The 27,100-nt window shown below is 34.2% G+C and overlaps 1 protein-coding gene across 10 annotated transcripts in view; it reads left to right on the top strand.

Moving 5' to 3' along the window:
* The window catches only part of PIBF1 (progesterone immunomodulatory binding factor 1), a 191,259-nt gene that overhangs the window by 96,864 nt on the left and 67,295 nt on the right, over positions 1–27,100 (top strand). For all 10 annotated transcript variants that reach the window (XR_013355737.1, XR_013355736.1, XR_013355738.1 and 7 more), the window contains 3 exons: positions 9,133–9,298; positions 16,273–16,423; positions 20,851–20,941. Coding sequence is in view for 7 of the 10 variants with exons in the window: in XM_077855406.1 (XP_077711532.1) it covers positions 9,133–9,298; positions 16,273–16,423; positions 20,851–20,941 (408 nt within the window). In the remaining 3 variants the exon portion in view is untranslated. The remainder of the gene's footprint in view (positions 1–9,132; positions 9,299–16,272; positions 16,424–20,850; positions 20,942–27,100) is intronic.

The following is a 27,100-nucleotide window of genomic DNA, read 5'->3' as shown; positions in this document are numbered from 1 at the left end:
TGAAATTCTTATAAATCCATGGTGCAGTTGTTAAACATACTCAGCGTTTTTAACCCAGCAAAAAAAGATTTCTCACATTCATTTAAGAATTAGTCTGTAAGCCAAAAATGACAGATGTAGTCTTACAGCTGAGAAGTGAACTTGTTGAAGAAATTGAAATGGCAGAAACATTTGGAGAAATACCCCAGTACCTTTAAATTCTTTTCTCTTGTCCTGTAGTAACCATTGTTGCAACATTGATGGCTATTTTTATAACTTTTCTCTATCTGGTTTCTCTTTGGCTTAGAGAATTTCACAACTGAAAGGAAAAGATCAGAGTTACCAGAACTCTGATTCTTTGTAATTTTATATTCATATTTTTTAACTTAAGTAATTGTTCTCCTGATTTTCATTAAAAACAGTTTTCATTCAGTATCAAGATATATATTTTAAAATTTAGTAATATCAAGATGATAAAAACAGAAAACATTTGGCAGAACAACAAATAAAATCTCTTAAAAAGCAATTTCTATTTTAATATTTAAATAACATTTTCTATTTTAATATCAATGAAAAGAAAGCAATTTCAGATGTGTACTCTAACATATATTAAGTTTTCTGGGGTTTGTTATTTCTTTTCTTTTCTCTTTCTTTCTTTCTTTCTTTCTTTCTTTCTTTCTTTTTTTTTTTTCTGAAGTTTGATTTGCCCACATATGGTATAACACCCAGTGCTCATCCCATCAAGTGCCCTCCTCAGTGTGGAGTTTGTTATTTCTTTGGGAGTTTTTTGTTTTGTTTTGATTTTGTGTATTTCAGAGGTTTTGGAGGGGTGGGGTTTTTTGCTTTTGTTTTGTTTTTGCTTTTTTGAAGTACCAATTAGGAATTATAGATTGAGTGTGGTACAACAACAGTGCTTATTATTCTTGGAATCAGAGGTCTTTCAAATGTTTCAGAATTTTAAAGAACTAACCAACCAAGATTTATTCTACTAGACATTGATGATATATACTTCATCCCTTGCTTGGCTAATAATACTTTATTGTGAGAAGTAAGATATATTTGAGCCAGAATTATTTGTATCAAAGGTAATGTTTCATTTTTTAATTTGCCTGTATCAAAAACTTTTGAGTTGCATGTAGTAAAATTATTTTTTAGTCAAATCACGTAACACAAAAACAACTAACTTTTTTCTCTAGCTTTCCTTTTCCCAGATATCTTTAGCTATAGTGAAACCATTTTTTTTTTAGGATTTACACTCTTTCTTTTCTTTTTCTTTTTATATAAATGTAAATATCCTTATGTGATTTTAGATATATCTGTAATACATATCTATATGTATACGTAAGTAAATGAGTCAAGTTTATATTTTTATTTTTTTTTATTTTTTTTTTTATTTATGATAGTCACACAGAGAGAGAGAGAGAGAGAGAGAGAGGCAGAGACATAGGCAGAAGGAGAAGCAGGCTCCATGCCCCGGGAGCCCGACGTGGGATTCGATCCCGGGTCTCCAGGATCGCGCCCTGGGCCAAAGGCAGGCGCCAAACCGCTGCGCCACCCAGGGATCCCAAGTTTATATTTTTAAAAGAAACACATCAGAATATATGGATCCAAATGAGAATACCCTGCACTAAAGTAGACATGTTTGGGGCTCTTATACTTCTCTCTACTGTACTGGTTTTAGTCAATAGGACTGCTTTACAAGCATAGTCCTTGGAGCAGCCATCAACTGGAAAGGCCTTATTCCTTCAAAGATGTATTTTGGTTCAGAAATTCAGACGTTATTCAGAATAAAACCCATCGCATTGTGTGGGTGAATAAACTGTGTGCTACTATTTGGTGTAAAAAATTAGGTTAAGAAATTGGGGAGAGATGAAATGTCTAACAATAGAGAAATACTTAATGGAAAATTATGGGGCCAATAATAATGCTTATGAAAGGGGTTTAATAGTATAAAAGCTTTTTAAGTTTTATCAGCAAGGGGCTGCCTGGGTGGCTCTATGGTTTAGCGCCACCTTCCGCTCAGGGTGTGATCCAGGAGACCTGGGATGGAGTTCCACACCAGGCTCCCTGCGTGGAACCTACCTCTCCCTCTGCCTGTGTCTCTGCCCTGCTTCTCCCTCTGCCTCTCTCTCTCTCTTTCTCTCTCTCTCTCTATCTCTCCCTCTCACTCTTCCTGTTGTCTCTCATGAATAAAATAATAAAATCTTTAAAAAAGAATCAGCAAAAACAAGGATATCAAATTCTATGTGAAGGTGTGATTTACATATATAAAGAGCATAGTAAACATATAATATCAAAGATTGGTGAGGATGTAGATAAACCATATTTCATATACTTCTGGTAATATTTTAAATTTATATTGCTATTTGGGAGGAAAATTGGGCAGAATCTATTAAAACTTAAAATCTTTTGACACAATTCCAATTCATGATACCACTCTTAGAGAAACATTCACTTGTGCATAGGAGGCATTATTTGGATGATCTTGAAAATACTAGATTTAATTTTTAAAAATTAGAAAGAATTGAATATTCATCAGCTTAGAATTAAATAAATGGAGTGATATTAATTAAATAATTTTGTCTGCATTGTGATCTCCTGTGTAGCAAATGAAAGTAATGAGGTACTGACAGGGAAAGATCTGAAAACATACTCTTAAGTGAAAAAAGGAATTTACAGGGTATTTGTGACACAATGCCATTTTTTTTAAAGTAAGAGGAAATGGATATATCCTTCTGTGTATAATACATGCACGTTGTTTAAAAAAATCTAGAAAAATACACAGAAAATTGATAATGATGTTTATCTCTAAAAGGAGAAATGGATTTGAGAGTGGTAATGAAAAAATCTTTATTCTTTATCTGTAATATTTGAAGCTTTTGCCCTAAGAATGGATTTGATAAATTTCTTACAGAATTGAAAATAAATTTGAAAATGTTTACTTGTGCAGAGAAGATAAGAAATATATATAGATATAAACAGCAGTTATCATTATGAGCTTATGAATGATATTTGTCTTTTATTATATAATCAGTACAAACATTTAAAAGACTTTTTTAAAAAGACACCAACTGTAAATGGTGAAAGGACATTTCTTATGTGACTTTTTAATTACCTCAGTATAAAAATGAATCAAAATATTTTTTAATTTATTTATTTTTAAGGATGTATTTATTTATTTATTTATTTGAAAGAGAGAGAGAGAGAAAACGCAGGAGTGGGAGGAGTGGCAGAGAAAGAGAATCTTTAAGCAGACTCCTCACTGAGCACAGAACCTGATATGTAACGATCCATCTCAGGACCCATGAGATTATGATCTGAACCAAAACCAAGAGTCAGACACTTAACCAATAGAGCCACCCAGACACCCCTCAAAACTATTTTCTAAACAATAACAGAATTATTTGTTCAAAGAAATATCTTTTTCCCAGTCCTATGAAATACTTGCACTCATCCTGTTAACCAGCTGAGCCACCCAGGCACCCCTCAGTGATGCTATTTGTGGTTCATTGGTATCTAATAATTAATACCTAACACAGGTGTGCAGTAAGTATTTTTAAATGAATTTGATGTTAATGAATGAAATATTTTGGTTAATGGAAAGTTAGCCCTATATAAAAGAGCAATTTTAAAAGAATAAATTTAAAATATACTTTTGTAAAAAAGTATTGTGTCTTCCTGTGCCTCACTTTTAGTATGCTTTAAATATGTACTTGGTAGAAATCTAGTTAATGTACTGTTATATATATGTATGTGTGTGTGTATATATACACACACACAGATATATACTGTTGGAACCAGAGGAAAAAAAAACTTTAGACATAATTAAAAACTCAAGGATTTTGTATCTTTAACCTAAGACAATTAGCTTTTTCTCAGTCATAGGAGCAAAAAATCCAAAAAAAAAAAAAAAAAACAGGTTTTTTCATCAATTCTTAGTTGGAGTAAGTGAATCTTATGGTTTGGTTATTTATTCAGTAATTTATTCAGAGGCATTTTGGACATGTTATACAGTTTAGAAATACATGTGGTACAGGTCTAGAAACACAACCAAAATTCTTTGTAAAAAGAATGAGTCTTATCCCCTGGGAATTAGAAATAGCAGGCACAAAGATTATTCAAGGCGTGGATTAGTTATTAGCTCAACCAAAATGAATAATTTGAAAAGGATCATCAAATCAGAGAGGCCCTATTAAAAGAATAAAGAGGAAGGGGCCCCTGGATAGCACGGTGGGTTGAGCGACTAACTCTTGGTTTCGGCTTGGGTCATGATCATGGGGTCATGGAATTGGCCCCCTGCATTCAGCTCTGAGCTCAGCAAGGAGTCTGCTGTGGTGTGTTTCTCTCTCTCTCTCTCTCTCTCTCTCTCTCTGTCTCTCTCAAGTGAACAGATAAATCTTTCCAAAAAAAAGGACAAAGAAAAGTCTGAGACAGCAAAATAGAATGGGATTGGGGGATTGGTAGCCCACCTATGTAAGATGGATTCTCAGTTGACTAGAGATATCAGCCCCTGTCAACTCCAATTTCTCACAGCAAAATCCACCAAAGGCTTCCTATCTGGAGACTCCAGTGCATCTCTGTTTCAAAGTGTTCCCTTTACGTGTAAGTTTATCAACAGCCTCTGCCCCATTTACTTTTAAATTTTATAATGAGATATCCTCCTCACACAAAGGATAGTGGTCCAGCCATGACTATCTACTCCTTTGTATTTTTCTGAGTCCCACAGTATTTTCTCTGTGTTGACCCAGAGTACCTTTGAATCCTTTCTCTTTCTCTCAGTTAATCTACCTAGTGCCTGACTACTAAAAATCCTTCCCTAAACCCTTGCCAGACACTGAAAATCCTGTTACTTTGCTTAGCTTCTTTTGCCAATCTTCCTTGTGCAGATTTTACTTCCTATATTCTGTCTACACACAGTTGTCCTCTGGCACACAGACAAATGCCTTGCCTCAACTGCTGCACTGCCTTCCTTCCAGATTGGACAAGCTCTTAAAACTTCTTAATGGAAGGACTGCTTCCTGGTCCTGATGATTACAGGAACTTCACCACTGAATATAATCTATTTTGGGTATTTTACCTTAGGATGGCTATCTACCAAATGAGAATAGATAACTGGGTTCAGTTATCTAAATATCCAGTTTTAACATTGAGATAGCCATGAACATTTTGTGTACAAAATTCAAAGATCAGTTGTTTCTTGGGGGCATAAAAAAAACTGACATTAAATAAAAGATTATATAGGTCCTTCACCTTTTTATCCAACAATAAACTTGTTGATAGAGTTGGAAATAAACCATATGCATTTCTTGGCTTAATAATCAGAGTGTAATGAGCAAAACTTTCATCATAGTGTATATGTAAAGACTACTCCTATAAATACGGTTATAAAATCTTGTTGTTATTGGGGCACCTGGGTGGCATAGTCGGTTAAGCGTCCAACTCTTGGTTTCAGTGAAGGTCGTGACCTCAGGATCTTGAGTGGCTTCCATCTCCATGCTCAGTACGGAGTCTGCTTGAGCTTCTCTCAACCTCTCCCTCGGCCCGTCGACTCATGCTCTCTCTAAAATAAGTAAATATTATTTTTTAAAAACCTGTTGTTATTTAATGTTTTATACAGTGCTTTTATTCAAATGAGTTCTACCATTTCTGAGAATTGAATAGCATGTTGATGTTGATCTTTCTCCTACAGTTGTTTCTCAGCATTGCAGAACATACCATGCTACTTGGAATTACTTCACCATAGCCTGCAAACATTTCTTATGGGTCAGCATGTCTGTAGCTCCCTTTTTTACAGATGTTTTTTGCCTTTTAACTTCTCTCCTTCTATCTCTTTATAGGAAATTTGACCTCTCAGGGTTACTGTGCTGAATCAGATTGTCAAACATAAAGTTGTTAACATGTGAATAATAATGACTTCATTCAAATAAGATGTCCGTTCACCTTATGAGGATAAGATGAGAAATCAGAGTCAATAAAGTAAAATGTGACAGATTATATCACCAAAACAAGCAAGCAGGAATTACCTGAGATTGCAGTGCTCACTCTTTTCATCACCTGATCCTCATGCTGGAACTGCTTTTGCGGCTCTGTTCTTCAGCATCGTCACAGCTCACTTTAACAAATTCAGAATTTTTACATAGGCATCTAAACTGGAGGCAAATTATTTCATTGTATAAACAACACAGGAATAAATTAGTACTTTAGAATTATCATTTGACTTGCAGAAGTGTCAATTTATTAAACTTAGTGTTCTCAAATTTCTAGGAGATACCTATTGTTATTTAACTTCTCAATAAAGGATAAGAGTAATAGTGCTAAAAGTGACTTTCTAATGCTGTGTAGTGAATAAGAACAGGTGGAGCAAAAAGCTGAGCCTGTAATTTCCTATTTAGAGTTGGCATTGATTACCCACAATGTCTTGAATCCATAAAAAAGCAAACTTTGCAGTTTAATCTTTTCAAAGCAATTTTAAAGATCAATATCACATTCTAAATGACTTACCTAGAATTTATTTTGGTAATGCAGTGTCGTGTGTTCCCTAGTTAGCATACAAAATAGATATTGATTTCACACGTTTTATACACTTATGTTTATAAAACAATCTACCCCGAGGACATTTTCATGTCAGTAAAATGTTGGATTAACAAATGTTTGAGTAAAAGAACTTTTTTTTGCCACTTCACACCCATGAGAATAGCTGTAATAAAAGAAAATAGACAATAGTAAGTGTTGATAAAAATGTGGAGAAATTGGCCCCCTCCTAACTGCTGGTGGGACTGTAAAATAGTCCAGCCATATTGGAAAGCAATTTGAGAGTTCCTCAGAGGTTAAAAATAGAGTGAGGGATCCCTGGGTGGCGCAGCGGTTTAGCGCCTGCCTTTGGCCCAGGGCGCGATCCTGGAGACCCAGGATCGAATCCCACGTCGGGCTCCCGGTGCATGGAGCCTGCTTCTCCCTCTGCCTATGTCTCTGCCTCTCTCTCTCTGTGTGACTATCATAAATAAATAAAAATTAAAAAAAAAAAAAATAGAGTGACCATTTGGCCCAGCAACTCTTTTCCTAGATATATAACCAAGAGAAAAATATGTTTACACAAAAACTTCTACACAGATGTTCATAGCAACATTATTCATAATAGCAAAAAGGTAGAAACAGCCTATATGTCCATCAGCTGATGAATGGATAAACAAAATGTGGTATATCCGTGCAATGAAATACCATTCAGCCAAAAAAAGGAATGGAGTACTTATTCATGGTACAACCTGGATGAACCTTGAAAACATCAAAGTCATATTATATTATTTTATTTGTATGAAATGTCCAGAGTAAGCAAATCCATGGAGCAAGAAAGTAAAGTAGTGGTTGCCAGGGCCTGGGGGGAGAGGGAAATGGGGAGTGCTTGCTAAGTGGATATGAGTTTCTTATTTGGGATGATAGAAACATTTTGTAATTAGATAATGGTGATGCACAACTTTGTGAATATATAAAAACTATAAAAACTGAGTTGCCTACTTCTAAGGATTAATTTTATGGTGTATATATTATGTCTCAAAAAATAGCAGTGTTTGCTTACCTATATAAAAATATTTTTAAGATAAAAATGTAAAAATTTTATGTGTGTATGTGTGTGTGTATAATTACTGGCAGAACTTTCCAAAATGTTAAACACATAAGCTGGTATTCACCTGAAAGCCTTGCTATATATTAAATCATGTGTACCAATATACATTGAACTTCCACCAATCTGAATGTCAGATGTTTTTTCAAAGACAAAAGAATGCCAGAAGTGAAGTAGCCAAGAGCAAATATCTCATGCATATCTTTGCTGATTATTTTTTGAATGTTCTTTTATTATCACCTCATGAAATGACCTTTAAAAGCTTATCTGATCTCAGAATTATCAGTTCAGAATATCATGTAGTACTAGAAAGACCAATTGCTATAGAGTCAAATATGGCTGGATTTGAGACCCAACCTATTATTTCCTAGCAGCTTCTTCCGGTTAAATTCTCTGACATCTCTGAGCCTTAGGTTTCTCATTGCAAAATCCCTAGTAGGGTTGTTGTGAGGATTACATGAGATACCCTGAATAAAATAGACTGTGTTCTCTGCTTCCCTGCTGTACATATACTCTGTTTCTTATCTCTACACTTTCCACCCCAGTCTTCCTTATATACTCCCCACTACACAAACTCAGATCTATACAAACCAAATTATGTCTCCTTCTTCTATTCCTATTGAACCAAGGGATTACCCTATTGAAGTACTTGCCATATTGAATTTTCATGTTTATTTGCCTATCTTCCCCAGAAAACTAACTTGTTGGGAGGGGAGCCATTTTGTCTACATTATATATACATTTACCTAGCATAGGGACTAGCTGAATAAACATTTGAATAAATGAATTTTAATAACATATCTAGCATTTTATTGGGTTCATAATAGCTCTCTAAAACACTATAATGTGTCCTGTGTTTTCCTCTCTAGAACATAATCGTCCTGAAGCATTTTCAAATTTATAATATGTGGTGATTTATATATGGAAAGGGTTTTATTACTAGTTAGACCTATGGTATGAAGAAAATGTTCCTTATCTGTATTATAAAAGACTATTTGTTATATATTTATCTCTGTAATGTGTGCATTATGTTTTCTTGTAATATCCAAATATATATATTTACTAACTTAAAATTTATTTTACAAAAGTCCTAAGAATTTGCAGTCCAATGCGCATATTTCCTGCCATCCTCTGACGTTACTTAGAAAGAAGCAGGCTTAGAATCAGTTTTGCTGTAGATTTAAGAAGGCCTTTGAAATGTATAGAAATTAAATCATTTTAAGCAATATAACTGAAACTTGCTCTTATTATTTTTTATTTTAAATGTCTTACAAAATAATAATAATAGGCCATATTTGGGGATGGAAGGAATAAAAAAAAGGAAGCAGTAGAGGTAGTTTAATTGGTATGTTTTGTTCTCCACCCTTAGCATATTTCCATACGTATGCCTATCTAAATTATTTACAAAAGCTTTGCTGTATAAGTTATTAACTACATAATAATATGGGGGTATAGAAAAAAGTAGAAGTCATGTTTATGTTTATATAAATCATTGAGATTTCTGTAAAGTCTCATAACCATTCTGTTTCTTTCAGGTACAGAGAACTGCAACTTAGTACAGAAAGCAAAGTAATGGAATATCTCCATCAAAGTAAATTAAAATCTTTTGAAACTGAGCGTGTTCAACTTATACAAGAGGAAACTGCAAGAAATCTCACACAGTGTCAATTGGAATGTGAAAAATATCAGAAAAAATTAGAGGTACGTATACAAACTTTTCTTTTAAAATTAGCATAAGAAGGGTGTCTGGGTGGCTCAGTTGGCTAAACATCCAAATCTTGGTTTCGGCTCAGCTCCTGATCTCAGGGTAGTGAGATCAAGCCCCATGTTGGGCTCTACACTCAGTGTGGAGTCTGCTTAAGATTCTTTCTCCCTCTCTGTCCCCCTTTGCTCCTCCCTCCACCCATGTGCTCTCCCCCTCTCTCTCTAGAATAAGTAAAATCTTAAAAAAAAAAAAAAAAAAAAAAAAATAGCATAACATGGGGCCCTGGCTGGCTCAGCCAGTAAAACATGCAACTCTTGATCTCGGGGTCATGAGTTGGAGTCCCACTTTGGGCATAGATTTTAATTTTAAAAAATAATAAATAAAATAATAAAATTAGCATAGCATGTAAGCTCAATAAGTATAGGGTGAATATCATATTGAGCTTTATTTTACCTGTAGGACCTAGCACTGTCTTGTACTTGTACATGAGAGCATGCATACACACACACACACACACACACAAGATACGTGTATTTCAGAAAGATGTGTAACAAAAAGGACTGGAATTGTTAGAAAATGAAAAAAAAATCTCATTCTCAGTAGCAATCAAAAATATATAATTACTTGGAATATTTTTAATAGGAATAATGCAGAGCCTATGTTAAGAAAAGCATACCACTTCACTAATATATAAGAAACACCATCTTTCTGGAAGGTAATATTCAGTATTACATATTTTCTTATTTTTATCAAGTAATATATGTTTATTTTTAATCAAATACTAACATGCTTGTTTTTAACTGAACAAAGTAATTCTGTAGTATAACTGGGAAAAAAAACAAAGAATAATTTTTAGGATCTCCTTATTTGTTTTAGAGAGAGTGAGAGAGATAGCATGTGCATGTGAATGGTGGGAGGGACAGGGGGTGAATATTAAGCAAACTCCCCACTGAGCTCAATCTCTCAACAATGAAATCATGACCTGAGCTAAAACCACTAGTTAGATACTCAATTGACTGAGCCACCCAGGTTCCCCAAGAATAAAAAAAATTTTGAAGAAAATTGTTAAAAAGAAATAATGAAAAGAAATGTGTATCACATTTTAAAATTCATTGAGGCAAGAACAATTAAAACACACTGAAGAAACATCCATAAGTCGTATCAGGTACAAGCTCATGACCCATAATTACATAAATTTAAGAATGTATTCATTGTAAAGGTTATATTACAAATCAGGGGGAAAGGTGGATTAGACAACAAATAGTGCTGTGATAATCATTTGAGTATTTAGAGAAAACAGTTTACATACTTCACACTGCATATCAAAATAAAACTCAAATGGATCCTAGATAAATGTAAATACAGAACTATAAAACTATTAAAAGTAAATACAGATGAAATTTTATATCAGTTTGGGGATTAATTCTGTTGATGTGTTGATTAAAAGCAGGGGAAGGGCACTGGGGTGGCTCAATCAGTTAAGCATCTGCCTTCGGCTCAGGTCATGGTCCCAGGGTTCTGGGATTGAGCCCCACATTGGGCTCCCTGCTCAGCGGGCTCCGTCCTCTGCCTTTCTCCCTGCTTGTGCTCTCTCTCTCTGTCAAATAAATAAATAAACTCTTTAAAAAAAATAAAAATTAAAAAATAGGGGAAGAAATATAAGAAAAATAAAACGTTTAATGTTTCTATTAAAGGGCAAAATGAAGACTGAAAAATATTTGTGTTATGTAGGAGAAAGGGCTTGTGTCTTTACTTTTGAAAGATCTCTTATCAAAACGATATACCTTCCTCTTCTAGAAAATAGATGGAAAGAAGGAATGTACTGGTTTTAAGGAAAGATATGCAAATTGCTAAAAAATAGATGAAAACATGCATTCTCCCTAATAATTACAGAATTGTGAATTTAAACTCTTTTCTAGCTTTACGTAGATCTGTTTATTGTTTTCAGACTACTGGCAAGAGTACCAGTAAGAGGAAATCTCATGCAGTTAGAAAATGGAACATACATCTCTTCTGAGGACAATATGGTGACCTATGTTAAAGTCCTTAAAAAAATTGATCCAGTAATTTTAAAGGAATATTATCTGAGGAAATAATAAGAGATGTTTGTAAGAGTTTGTATTAATGGAATATATCACAGCCTTATTTATTATAGTAAAAATTAGAATTTGTTTAAGTAGTAGATAAACAATTTTCAGTTAGTATGTTATAAACCGTATTTTTTGTGGGACACCTGGGTGGCTCAGTGGTTGAGTGTCTGCTTTCAGCTCAGGGCATGATCCCAGGGACCTGGAATTGAGTCCCATGTCCGGCTCCCCATGGGGAGCCTGCTTCTCCTTCTCCCTCTGCCTGTGTGTCTCTGCCTCTCTTTCTGTGTCTCTCATGAATAAATAAATAAAATATTTTTAAAAATAAAATAAAACTATATTTTTGCTATAAACATGAATTCTATGGTTTCATGTAATCATGTTCCTGAATATTTTAGATTTGTGGGAAATAATTTTAAAAATCGAATGAAAGTATAATAATGTGGGATCCCTGGGTGGCGCAGCGGTTTGGCGCCTGCCTTTGCCCCAGGGCGTGATCCTGGAGACCCGGGATCGAGTCCCACATCGGGCTCCCGGTGCATGGAGCCTGCTTCTCCCTCTGCCTGTGTCTCTGCCTCTCTCTCTCTGTATCTGTCATGAATAAAAAAATATATATATATATTAAAAAGAAAGTATAATAATGTCATTAGCATGATTAATTAGCTAATAAGTTTTCATTACAATACTCTCTCAGAGATTACGTTTCTGCAAAGCATTCTGATAAATAAAACTAAGATTAACAAGATAAAGATTCTCACAGAAAAATAAAGCCTTAGAGAAAAATATTAAAATGATATTAAATACATATATAAAGAAACAGAAACAAAAATTGTAGATAGTGTCTACTTCTAAAGCAAACTGGTGTTGAGCATTTAAAATTTTTTCAAATACCTTCTTCAGGAACCTACTATAGTCATAATCTGCAACGGCAGGTTCTCCCACACATTTTCAGTCAGACTGTACTTGATCAGCTCTAATTTGAAATTCATCTTTTCAAGGTATATTTTCCATAGTTTAAATTTCATAATTCCTAGCAAAATGCCTTTCTCTTTTTTTTCCCCCAGATTGGATGACTGTGCTTAAGAATGTGTCTTGAGGCAGGTGGAAAGGGGATGGGGGTATATATAGGAAGACAGGGAAACCATTTCCCTCTTACTCTGTACTTCTGTTTGTTTAAACATTTCACTAAATAATACTTTACAACACATGGTACTGATGTTTTTTGAACCATTCTATTATTTTTAGCTGGTTGCAATCCATATTGATTTCATTACCTCTTAAAGGTTACAACTTGCAGTATGAAAACCACTCTCCCATAGAGAGTGAGTGGTTAGTGAATTCAGTTGACTAGCAATTATTGTGTTTTTTTGTGTAAAGGTAATGGAGAAACATTTTGGCAAAAAATATTATGATTCTAAAAACTGATTGATAAAAGTGAGGCTTTAAGGAAATTTCTTTACATTTCCTCCTCTGTTAAACTGGGAGCCTTGAGAAGACAGGAACTATTCATTTATCATTATGTTGCCAATACCTAACACAATGCTTTGCTCATGGTGGATGCTCAGTAAAGAATGAATGAATGAATGGTTTGGTGAATGTTACTATAGTAATATTATTGTTCGAATCCATTTTTCTGAAATCCTGGAAGGTATTTCTAAGAATTCTTATTTACAGTGAATTTAGAGAGAAATCTGTGAAAGATAAAGATTGTTGTATTTATGTACTTTTCTGTGGCTTTTACCCAATATTTTCATTGATTTATAATTTGGAGATAATATATTTTATTTCTTTTTTTTAAGATTTTATTCATTTATTCATGAGAGACAGAGAGAGAGAGAGAGAGAGGCAGAGACACAGGCAGAGGGAGAAACAGGCTCCATGCAGGGAGCCCAACGTGCGACTCAACCCCAGATCTCCGGAATCAGGCTCCGGGCCGAAGGCAACCCTAAACTGCTGAGCCACCTGGGCTGCATATTTTACTTTAATTGCAAAGACTCCCAAAACACAGACTTTATATTTTTATCTCTTTTTTAAAGCAATTATTGACCCAAAGTTTTTTTATCATTTTTTTTTCTTTATTTAAGATTTTATTTGTTCATGAGAGAGACACAGGCAGAGAGAGAAGCAGGCTCCTCGCAAGGAGCCCAATATGGGACTCGATCCGAGGACCAGGATCACAGCCTGAGCCAAAGGCAGATGCTCAACCGCTGAGCCATTCAGGCATCCCGTGTTATCATTTATTTTATATGTAATTACATATATCATCTTATGTAATTTTGTATCATCATTCTATTATTTAAAGGAAGGAAATATCCACTGTGAAAGCTTAATATCTAATGGATTTCTAAAAGCAGCTGATCTATTTTATGCACTCATGTTCGAACTCAAATATTTGTATGTTGGTTTGTCATAAAGAATCTTTAATATAATAGCCTTCCATTGGTCCAGTAATCAAGTTCTTCTTTGGCTTTTCAGAAACACTAATAAATTTATAGCAACCAGTCAGACAAATCCAAAGTAAAAGGGAATTCTTCACCATGGAGTACAGAGGTATTAGGCAATCTCTCTTCTGTGTTACAAAATGGAGTACAGAGGTTTCTGGCAATCTCTCTTCTGTGTTACAAAAATAGGAATTTTAAATTATATTTCTCAATTTAGTACTATTTTTTAAATCTCTTATTAAAATAATACTTTTTGGGATGCCTGGGTGGCTCAGCTGTTGAGCATCTGCGTTTGGTTCGGGCCTGATCCCAGATTCCCGGGATCAAGTCCTGCATCAGGCTCCTTGCATGGAGCCCCGCTTCTCTTCCCTCTGCCTGTTTCTCTGCCTCTCTCCCTCTCTGTCTCATGAGTAAATAAATAATCTTAAAAAATAAAATAAAATAATACTTTTTGAAATATCTCATCTTCAACATTTTGATTGTTCATATCTTTAGATGTCCATATCTGCAGGTTTTCATTGTGGTATTTTCATTGAGGGAAGTGGAGTACAGACGAAAAGTATCAACTGTGTTGTGAGAGTAGTCATTTAACACTGTTCTTACTGATCCTCTTTTGACCATGGAATTAGTGTGATCAGCCACCAAAGTCTTAATGAATTACATCTCAATATAGTAAATTCTATGAAAGCTCTAGATTATTTCACTGACTAGCGATTTAGTATAATGAATTAATAAGTCTCTAAAAAATATATTCCCAGCTGGCAAGAATAAAGAAGAAATAGTACTAAAAGATGAATTTTCTTTTTCTGATCTAATCAGGGACACTAAAATCATCATCATCATATAATCATCATCATCATAATCATCATTATTCCCATGTTATTTTTTCTTCATCTTCCAAAGAAAAAAATTTGGGAAGTGGAGGATAATGCTTAATTTATTTTGGCAGGAAGTTTTGATGGAAATAATTGAAGGAAAATAAGATAGAATAGGTTAAGGAAAATTAAATTGTAATTTTTGTTTGTAAAAACTGTAAATAGATCTGCATCTTCTCCTTTTTCCACATCAGAGAAAGCATACAATCACATTTGTTAAGGTGAACTTTATGTCATGAGAGAAAATAAATTGTGTTAAAAATTGTTTCATTATATGGGGTCCTGGGTGGCTCAGTCAGTTAATCGTTTGCCTTTGGTTTAAGTCATGATCCCAGGGTCCTGGGATCGAGCCCCACATGGGGCTCCCTGCTCAGTGGGGAGTCTCTCTCTCCCTCTGCCACTCCCCCTGCTTCTGCTCTCTCTCTCTCTATTTCAAATAAATAAATAATCTTTTTTTAAAAATTGTTTCATTATATAGAATTCAGAGTAATTAGCCAATGGATCTCTATTTCTACGAGCCATTTAATACAATGTTCTCATAATTCTTAAATTTGTAATAGTATTTTTCAAACTTACTGTGTTTCAGGCACTCTACTAAGCACCATGAATTTATCATCTTATGTAATCCAACAATGTTTTGAGTTAGTCCTAGAAAGAAAAATTGCCTAAGATCCACAACGAATAAGTGTCAAAACCAGCAATGAAACCCAAATCTTTCTGGCTGTAAACCCATATTGTTAACCATAATACTCTATTGCTTCTAAGGAAATACTACATTGCTTACGCTGTATTGAGAAGCAACTGTAATACCACTCCATAATTTAGTCTGTACTAGTTAGCAAACTTTCTAGATAATTGGAATTTTATTTTAGCTTTGAAACATTTCCTTTGTCACTAGAAATAGTCTCTCTTTTTTTAGTGATTCCTTCAATGAATCACCGTTGAAGAATGTAGGATTTTTTTGTTCTTATACAAAATAACTCCAATTTCCATAGCTCTTATAATTTTTTAAATCCTTCCTTTCTATAGAAAGGCATTTTCTGATACTGCCCCAAGTGGTACTTCATATTTATCATTTTGATTTGTTGCTTTGAATTTATGATTGTTCAAGAAACCAGAACTCTCATTAAAACCACGGTAAGCATAGATGAAATAAGCTCTGATGGAAAACTGAGTATATTATTTTTATGCACAGTTTTGTAAGCCTGCAAGCCTTTCTCCAATAGCTACAATTGCCAAATAAATGACCCTCTGGTAAGTATGACATTCTTGCATTTCTTAGTTCTAACAAGCAAATGCTAATCTTATTTCTATAACTCTAAGTTTTAATTTTGTTGTTTATTCAGTTCAAATAATAAAGTGCTTCATAGTTTTCAGTTGCAAACAACTGAATTATTTACCTTAGAAATAGATGTGTCTTACCTCCTCTCATCTCATTTGAGCTACTTTCTCCTCATATTTAAAGGAAAGGAGGAAAAAATCTAAAAGTATTTTTGTGTCACATATTTGTCTTAACTGCTACCCTTTTTTAATTCTGCCTTGGCAATTTTTTTTCTTCCACTGTTAGGTTTTAACTAAAGAATTTTATAGTCTCCAAGCCTCTTCTGAAAAACGCATTACTGAACTTCAATCACGGAACTCTGAGCATCAGGCAAGGCTAGACATTTATGAGAGATTGGAAAAAGAGCTTGATGAAATAATAATGCAAACTGCAGAAAGTAAGTCACCCACTACCTCACACACACAGCTCTTACTGGCAGTACAGGGAACCTGGTATTGCTTCTAAAACTGCTTTGGTATATTTCGTATATTTTAAAAATTAATCTTAATTTCAGTAGTTGGCATTTAAAAAATAGGTTAACTGTGAGAGATTTTATTTTTCCATTTATTCAGTTCCATTGTTGAACAATTGAAAGTTTACATGTGCAAGAATCCAAAGCTGTGGATTTCAAATGATAATTCTTGTTGATAAGAGTTCCTAATGTAGACCACTGGAAGAAACAAACATATCAAAGATAATTAAAGTAGCCAGATATGTGCTACTATCAATAAATAGGCATTTCTCAGTGGAAATACAGAAGAGTCATAAGTTAATTCCAACCTTGGAGGTGAGGAATATAACACCTAAGAGAGGAGGTGACACTTTGAATGAGTCTTGCAAAACAGAAATTTATTGAGTATGCTGGTTATAATCCTGGACCTTTAATTTCTACTTCTTCTATTTCCTTTTATTGTGCTGTCTTCCTGTGTTATCCTTGGTGTTAAGGGAATATTTTAAATCAGCCTTTCACCATTGACTGAGATGTTTGCTGCAGCACATTATTTTTGTTCAAAAGTTGGAAATATCAGGGGCATTCTTTATAAAGTAAGTTTAAAGTTCAATCGAAGCTGAGGTTAAATTCAAATCTATTTGGGACACATTTTCTTGTAAAGGCCAATTGAAGGAACACTTTTATTTCATTCCTATCACTTTTTTCCACTTCTGGGGTCAATATCTGATAACTTCAACAGTTTCCAAATTTGTCTTCAGTGTCTTCACTGGAGTCAGAGGAATCTTTATAAAACTCAGATTTGATTATACCATACACCTGCTTTAATGCCTCTCTGTCAATCTTCTTAAAACAGTATAAAGTCAGATTCTGTAGCATGACTTTTTAAATTGGACTCTCCTTTATCTTTCATGCCTTACCGTTCCCTATCATATCATCTTATTTTGAATGTTCCATACTCCTTCTTCATACCTTTGCATATGTCCCTCTGTCTAAACAAATTAGGAGTAGAACAGAGCTTCCTAAATCTGATAAATGGTATCTACAAAGAACCTACAGCTAACATCATACCTAATGATGAAGTAGAAATGCTTTCCCTTTAAGGGAGAGTACAAGGCAAGGATTTCTATTTTTATAAGTTATATTAAACATTATAATAAGTTTAAAATATGTTTTATGCTCCATTTATATGGAAATTAAAGGGCCTGTTAAGGCCCACTTTTAAAAATACCAGTACACACCTACCAGAATGGCTGAAATTAGACTGGTTATAGCAATGTTAGTGAGAATATAGAACAATTGCAGTTTGTTATAAAGCCAAACAACCTATCCAATAATCCAACAATCCTATTCCTATGTATTTTGCCCAAGAAAAAAGAAAGCATATACACACAAAAAGACTTTTACTAGGATATTCTTAGGAGCTGTATTTATAATAGTTGAAAACTGGCAGTAGCCCAGGTGACTATCACAGGAAAATGACTAAATAAACCATAATACATTTTATACTATAGAATACCACTCTTTAATAAAAAGAAAAAAACCTAATGGTTCTTCAACAACATGGAAAATCTGAAAAACTTTGTGCTTAGTCTAAGAAGCCTGATATAACTAAATTTATATAAAATTCTATATAAAGAGGAAAAACTAATCTGCAGTGACAAACTGCAGAACAGTGGTTGCCGGTAAAGATGATTGTCACCAAAAATTAACTGGGAAAAGAGATGTTAGGGAACTTTCTAGGGTGTTGGAATGTTCTGTATCTTTACAGGCTTTGTGTTACATGTGTGTGTATATTTCTCAGAACTCATTGAAGGTAGACTTAAGATTTCTACCTCTTACAATATGTAAATTTGTTTTTTTTTTAGGAAGAACTAAATATTCAACTATAGTTGATAATTTACATGTTGAATTCAGCTGGTGAAGTATTTGACTCTTGATCTCAGCTCAGATCTTGATATCAGAGTTGTTAGTTCCCACTGGGCATGGAGCCTACTTGAAAGGAAGGGAGGGAGGGAGGGAGGGGTATTGCCCAGAAGCTAAATAAGTTCCAATATAAAAAGAAAACCAGATTTCTAGTTGTCAGATTCTGGAACCTTCTGTTACATCTCATCCTACTTGTTACCACTACAAGGCATTTGTCACATTTCTTGAGATGTTTCTTGAGAATCACCTGCCTCTGATTGTTTCTTCTCCATCACTTTTGTTGTCTCTTCTAGCTAACTGTACCTAATTGTTCACCAGGGGTTTTTCCCCTCAACTACTCTGCAGTTTGTACTTACTTTCTCTCTGGATAATATTATCCCTTTCCACAATTTCATTTACTCTCCATAGGCTAATGATTCTATAGATCTGTAAAGGAGTTCCTACAGGCATTAAAAGTATAACATTTCTTACATTTTTTTCTTCTGTCTGTGAAACTTACCAATTTTCTTGTATTCTTGACCTGTTAGTAAGGTTAAAGTCTAATTACCATCAGATTTCGTCAACCTTGGTTTCTCCCTTATTCTGTCTACTGCCTTATCTCACCTCCACACCTATTCAGTTGTCTGGAATCTAACTTCTTTTGTTCATCTTCCCTTGCTCTTAGGGACCATGTCTCAAATGGATTATTACTATAACTTGTGAGGAGTTCTCTGTGCTAATATAGGCCATCTTTTTCCCCATTAATAGAAATTATTTTTCTACAATATCAGCATCAACAACAAAGATCTTTTGGTCATGTCACCTTCCTATTAATTTTTAATTAAATAAACTTCTTAGCCTAGCAAATAATACTTTAAGTTGCATTCTTAATTGGAACTGAGCCTACCTTCTACCATTGTTCTCTAAGCTAACTCCAGCCATGTATCTCACAATTACTAAAACTTCACACCTCTGTGCCCTTCCTTACACATGCACAGGCCCTCCTGTGCCTTCTCTGTGAATGTTAGTCTCCCCACACATTCTCCCACTAATGCTCCAAGCTTAAGAAAAATGGTGGCACTCAGACATAATTGCTCAGTGCTCTATACTTCTAAGTCACATTCATATCTTTTTAGTGTTATTTACCATGTACATTGTTTCTGTAATTAAATCACCACTAGAATAGTTATCCCATGAGTTATTAATTCACTGAGTATTAAATTTAAGATGTCCATTAATATCTAACTGATGGATTTCTGAGATGTTAACTACCTTTACCTTCTTCCTTCTGAATTTAAAGACAGGAGTCATCTAGTTATCTAAATGCCACCTCTAATAGAACCATTCTGCCATTCTGATACAGCTGAATTGGAGAACTCATTTCAGTTCTGGAGCCATGATAGCTGATAACACCAAGAGTAATGGCATATGTCATCTCTTGCTTCCACGTTTACCTGACAGCTTATAACTCTACCTCTGAAAACTGATTCTAGTTCACCATGAAGAAATAGGAGTAAAGTTGAAGAAAATCAGGAAAAATTTATTTAAAATTCTTATTGTGTCATAAAAGGATCAGTCAACAATTATGTACATATTACAGTAATGGGTCTGCAAATAGCTTCACTTACTAATGTGACCTACATGGCTTTGTTTTAAATCTGAAACACTTCTGAGAGGTTTCTCTTTTTAATGTTAAATAATGATTGTTGTTGAATAATGTTATAAAAATTGTTATATGTCATTGAGTACTTTAAGCTTGTAAACCTTTAGTTTTTATGGACTTTTAAGTATTTTTTAATCCCAACTTACAGTAAAATTGTCATTGCCTTTAAACTTTATAATAATAAAATGTTAACCTGTCAGTTAAAATTCCTTCTGAAAAAGAATGGTGTGACAGTGGCAGAATTCAGAAGTAAATGGTTTTGCTGAATTTTTTTCTAATTAAAAAAAAGGCCATCAATACATTCTTAGTACTGCACATTTTTTTTCAGAGTAGCCTATTTAAATGCATGATTCATCATTACAAGTTAAGATAAAGTTGTTCTGATAAAATGATGCACATCTTTCCTAATTAAAAATAGCCCTTTCTTTTATCAAGAGAAGCAGTAAAATTGATGTTATCATTACTTACTTATAATTGCATAACATACATTCCACGTAAAAAGCCTTAGAATCATTCAGAGTAACACAGCATCTGTATTTTCATGCTTTATAACAAGAAACTTTAACATGTCATATGATGCAAGCCCTTACACCTTTTAAAAATAAATGGAATAAATTTAAGCAACCATATACTTTAAGAAATATGTTTCTACTTACAAATGGACTCTTTGAGATTATGCATTAGCCCTTTTTAAATGTTCTCATGCTCCCTGATTCATTAGCATGACCTCTTTTATTTTCACTTCTGCCATGCTTTTTAAGGAAAAAAAAAAAACTTATGTTACATCATACACTTTAATATTTTTCAGTTGAAAATGAAGATGAGGCTGAAAGGGTTCTTTTTTCCTATGGCTATGGTGCTAATGTTCCCACAACGGCCAAAAGACGACTAAAGCAAAGGTAAAATCAATATATATCTGTTTTACTTATCTACTCAAGCTAAATGTAATTATATTATGCTTTTTGATAATGTGCAAAGTAAAGTTACTTTATTCTTAGTATGCATAAATATTAAATTGCTCACAAAATAAAGCAAAGTAAGTTATAATCATGCATTTCATGTATTTTTAAGTAAGTTTAATGGTCAGTAAAATAGAAGTGTACATTAGAATTTTCCTAGAACTAGATTTAGTGATAATGACACCATTTTAGTTTTATTTTCACATTTATTTTAAGTGAGTTAGAAATGCTTTCGTACCAACAGTTTTCAGGTTAAAATTAACTAATTATGCTTCCTTTTTCTCTTGTTTTTCTTTACCTGTGTATATTCCTTGACATATACTTGAGAAAGAGAAGGAGGGAGGAAGGGAGACAGATGAGATAGAACATATATTATAATTAAAAGTATAAAAGACTTTGTGAAGCCCAAGAAATTTGGGGGGAGATCCCGCGTGATTTCATAAGATATTCCTTAAAGTACACTAAGAAAAATAGTACCTGCATTAGTCAGTTTTCTAGTTGACCTAGCTGATTTTGTTTTTACCTACCTCCTTGATCTCACTTTAATTCATCCTTCTGGGACAGCCCCGGTGGCGCAGCGGTTTGGCGCAGCAGTTTAGCGCTGCCTGCAGCCCAGGGCGTGATCCTGGAGACCCTGGATCGAGTCCCACATTGGGCTCTCTGGATGGAGCCTGCTTCTCCCTCTGCCTGTGTCTCTGCCTCTCATTCTCTCTCTGTGTCTCTATGAATAAATAAATAAAATCTTTAAAAAAATAATAATTCATCCTTCTGTGCAAAAACATCTCACTGCCCCATTTGCTACCATTTCAAATCTAAATATTTCTGCCAGACCTCCAGGCCCCTCCATGTGGCCCCACCTCTCCACCCTTATTTGCCACTTTACCCAAAGTTGGAGCAATATATCTCTATGCCTATAAACATCTATTTTCTCCATGCCGTCCAATAGAGCATCTCTCTTATCTCCTTAGCTCTTGTTTCCCATGTCCTTTCCCCAGCCAGATAGAAGGTACCTCAAGGTCAGCAACTGTATCTTATTCTTGTTTATTCTCTTTCTCTATGTAGCATGATGTAAGATACCTAGTAGAATTGTCTCTTCATCTGAGTATTTGAGGATTCAGAGCTGCTTGTTTCTCTTTTATTTTTATATGAGTTGACTGAAACATTTAGAGACATCATACTCTAAGTAAGAAAAACAGTTCATCCGAACTCTAATACTTCTGTAGAAACTTTGAAGTCATGACTCAGAGAATAAAATGTCTTTAAGTCCATGATATAAGATATAGGCCATTTTATAACAACACAAATGGGTACTTTGAATTTGTGTCCCTTACTGGTTAAAGTAAATATCTGGAAAATTTTTAGATCAAGGATAGGTGACTGTCAAGTGTCATTTTGTAGCTGGAGTGGTTAAATTCTGTCTGGTGAAGATGCAGGTATTTCTAAATAATGTATTATTTGAAAAATCAGTTATAGTCCCGTCCCATTCACATTCTCTGCCCACTCCTTCCATAGGTCACTAAGAGTGACCCAGGCTATTTTGTAATTGTCAGCGTATCACTTTGTTGGAGCGTTATATTGCCGAGGGAGGAATAGAAATATACTTTTGTGGACTTGTGAGTCCACAAAAGAGACTTGTGAGTGGCAAATGATTGGTGAATACTAAAAATTGAAATTTGAAGGAGCAGGTCTAGTCTCTTCTTTTTTTAGGATATAAGCCTTCAAAAGAATCTTTGTCACAAGGGGGAAAAAAAGGAATTTTGCTGTTGTAAGCTTTTTTCTTTAGCCCTAAATGCTGAGTTCCTCTAAAATTGAAAGCAATTATTGCTCTTACCTTACTTTTTCTGAAGAATTTCCAAAAACAGATGTTGATTTCTTAATAATTAGAGTGAAGATTTAAGGAACCACAACTGATTCATATTCTGAATAATCTTAAGTATCCAAATATTTCTAAAGATTTTATCACTGAGCTATCTATGTGCCTTGAACAAGTGCCTAATGGGCATACTATTAATATCTCCAACCAGCTGGTGCCAGACATTCGTCTCATGGTGAACCAGAGGGTTATTTTGAGGAAGTGCTTCTCAGGTCATCTAAACTGAGTGAAGGGAAAGTAAGTCTAGATATCCAAAGAGGACATTTATGCATTCCTTTCCCCATTCATTCAACATCTTTTATTGAGTGCCTACTGCATGCACAAAATGGAACAGTGGCAAGGAGGATCCATTGTTTAGGATCTGACACATTTCCAAAGTTTTCAAAGTCTAGATTTCATTTTTTAGTAGATATTTGTAAAGAAGTCAATGACTTCATGCTCTGTTTAACTTATTTAACATGAAAGCAATGTAGCCTTGGAGAGAATCCATATTTAATTCTTCACATTTAAAATTAAAGCAATGGAATCTAAAGGTACGTTATAAAACAATTCAATCAGAACCACAAATGAAATGTTTGCATAATAAAGTTTTCATTATACATCAGTCTAAACCAAAATATGTTAAAATTTCAAAGGAACTTATTTTCAACTACTACGCAGTATATTCCATTCATACTAAGTTTGATGTAAAATCTCATATATTCAGCAACCAGATTTAGGTACTTAAGGGTAACAATTGAAGCAAATTTCTTATTATAAAAATAATATATTTGTTTCATTGTTTTAGAAAATCGCTAGTAATCCTACCATCCAAGGATAACCATTCAAAATTTATATAGACACATACATCTCCTTGCGTATTTAGGCTATTATTGTATGTAACGTGGAAATTTAATTTTTTATCTTATAATTCCATCTTGAACATTTTCTTGTATCATTGAACATTTTCTTGCTTCAAAAAGATAATTTTTAATGGTTATCCAAAACTTTAATTTTCAGGCCTTCAGTTTTTGAGTTTCACGTTGTTAATAAATTTGATAGTCACTGAAAATTCTCACGGTTTGCCTGTTGCTACTCAAGGTATATTATGAAATTAAAGTAAGAAAATGCATGCAGAGTTCACCAAACAGTGCCTGGCATACGGTGGGTTATTCAGTAAAAGGTTAGTTTGTTATACCGATTAATGTTTCTTAGAGGAACTTACGTAGTTGATTTAGAGGAAAAGCTAATGTTCCAAAAACTTTACATACAATTTAAGCTTTCACTTAAAAATTTTGCTTGAGAATTTTCATGAGACTTCTTAATTAGTTGAGAGACTCCCCTGGACATGAAACCAGTTTTAAGATTGACTTTTTTTAATACCAGTTTTAAGACATACTATAATGCCCATTTCCTATTTAACAAAAAAAAAAAGGTAGCAAAATTAATTTTTGTAGTTTGAAAAATAACTCTCAAAAATGTCTCTTGACCACATTATAATGATCAAATCAGCTTACTCATATTTTGAAGTTTCAATGGAGATAATGAACAATAACGAAATATCACATCAAACTCTTTCTGGGACACAGTTGCGGTAAGTTAAAAGGGCTTATACAATGAAAGTAGATTAAAATGAAATGGGCTCTTCTTGACTTGACCAAACTTGAAAATCTGAAGTAATGTTTTTGTTTCGGTCATGATTGTTTTGAAAATAGCAAACAAGATTTTCTGGTTACATGTTTTGGTTATGCTCTTTAACCTGCAACTTTAAATGGGTAACACCCAGGCACTAACATGGTCTCAGTGTGTGCTGCTCTGTTTGCTTTGGCAGATCTGAATGGATAGCCTTTTCTGAAGGTTTTTAAACCTTTCAAATTCCAAGATTTACTCATACTAGAGACCTTTTGTTTTAGTTTCTGCCTAGTTTTATGAAGAGCTTTAAGTTGAAACTTTCACAGTAGACTGAGCTTTATAATAAAGGAAAAAAAATTAAAGCAGAGGAAACTTTTTTTTTTCTCTAGCAAACTTTGGTGTATAATGAAAATTTGTTTTTCTCTCTTTATTTCTGTGTATATGAGTTTTCATTTTTGTCCCTAGGAAAAGTTGTACTTACTTCATTTGGGTTGGTTTTAGGAATAGTCCTTCAAAAGTTACTGATGTTCTATTTATGAACAACTTGAAAGTTTAAACCTATAGAAGAAACTAGGGAAAGTTTCATATGACTACAGATAATCAGCATGAGACCAGTATTTGGTTCTCAATAATTACCAACAGAATAGGCAGTACAGGACCAACCTGAAGAATTTGAATCTAGAATCATTCTGGCACAGTGCTCTTTTTTTTTTTTTTTTTTTTTTTTAAGAAAAAAAGTTTTGTTTTGTTTTGTTTTTATTTGAGAGAGAGAGCACACAGAAGCAGGAGGGAGAGGCAAAGGAAGAGGGAGAAGCAGTCTCCCATCTGAGAAGGGAGCCCAACAGAGAGCTCAATCCCAGGACCCCAAGATCATGACCTGAGCTAAAGGTGGATGCTAACTGACTGAGCCACCCAGGCGCCCCAACAAGTGCTCTTTTTTTAACAATTTTTTTAATGCCATACTAATAGAGACAGACTTCTGACCTGCTAAAATTGGAAAAAAAAATTTTTTAAAAAAATGTTATTTCAGAAAAATAACAAATTAGCAAGGAACTAAATAAATACACTTATTTATTTGGAGTTTTGATAATACTAAAAAAAATACCAAGATTGAAGGAATTGGGGCAGAACATCAATCCTCCATTGTTCTTTGACATCGCAAATATGGATGAAGATCCACATTGGTTGGGCTATACTACTATGCCCAACTATGCTATACTATTATTATATGTAATAATCAGCAGTGCTGCTGCCATTGACAGATCCAAGAGAATAACTTCTATTTGGAGTCAAGAAATGATGAAGGGGCTAAGAGATAACCCTGATGGGAAATTTTTGCCAGGTAACAGGTGAAATTTTCATTTAATATTTAGATACAAAGCTGTACTCCTATAGTAGTAGTTTCTAGTTGATGTTGAACGTAATCTTGGTGCTGGTAAAAATCACATGGCAATTAATATAATTCAAAGAAGTCTTGTTAAGTTATACCTATGTTAGTGTCCCAACAGATAGCCTGTAAAAGCGGTGCTTTCTTGAGTTCAGTACATTCTGTACAAAAAAAAAAAAAGCAACCTTTAGCAGGAGTCATTTTTCCTGACTGTATCTTTAGTCACTCTTTATAAAGAAGTTGAGGAGGACTTGTTTTCATTCTATGCGCATTATGCTTAAAGAGACATAAACTCAGCTGCATAGGTGAGAAATTATTCATTTGTCTTGCTTTGAATTTCAGTTAAAGTGAATTTCTTTCTTCCCACTTCTAACACTCAGATTTCTACACAGAATCCACTTAGGACACCAAATCATTCTTCACAACAATATGCCACATTTAAAGATGTAGGAGGTTGAAGTATAGAAGAAATCACTTGGTATCTGTAATATTTGCCACCTTTTATTAACCTTATGCACATTTTTATTACTAGTTCAGTGTTTAAATGCTGAGCATGAGTCATACTTTAATACTGAAACTCTGCAATCTAAGAATATAGTTTCTAGTAGGGTGTTCATATGAACAAAATTCGCTTAGAACAAAATCAATCGAGAAGGATTTATTAAGTGTCTGTCCTGTCTTCATATAGTTGTATCTGTTGGAAAAGAAAAAATTAACACACATAAAAGAATATCATGAAACATCAAAAAATATATATAATTTAGTGCCATTTTGTACACTAGACTATGTCCTCCAGAGGAATAGAGATCAGTAAAGACTTGCATGGTCAGAAATAGAGGAAGTGGAACTTGAAGGGAGACTTTAAGAAAAAGTTGGGTCTGGGGTGCCACAGTGGCTCAGTTAGGCATCTGACTCTTGAACTCAGCTCAGGTCTTAATCTCAGGGTCCTGAGTTTGAGCCCCACATTGGGTTCCATGCCCAGGGTAAAGACTACTTGATTTTTTTTTTTTAAAGATTTTATTTATTTATTCATGGGAGACACGGAGAGAGAGAGAGAGAGAGGCACAGACACAGGCAGAGGGAGAAGCAAGCTCCATGCAGGGAGCCCCACGTGAGATTCGACCCCGGGTCTCCAGGATCGCACCCTGGGCTGAAGGCAGCACTAAACTGCTGAGCCACCGGGCTGCCCCTAAAGACTACTTTAAAAAAAAAAAAAAAAAAGTTGGGT

The sequence above is a fragment of the Canis aureus genome, chromosome 17 (genome assembly GCF_053574225.1).
Source record: "Canis aureus isolate CA01 chromosome 17, VMU_Caureus_v.1.0, whole genome shotgun sequence".
Taxonomy (NCBI): Eukaryota; Metazoa; Chordata; class Mammalia; order Carnivora; family Canidae; genus Canis; species Canis aureus.
This window is presented reverse-complemented; position numbering and strand designations above follow the sequence as displayed.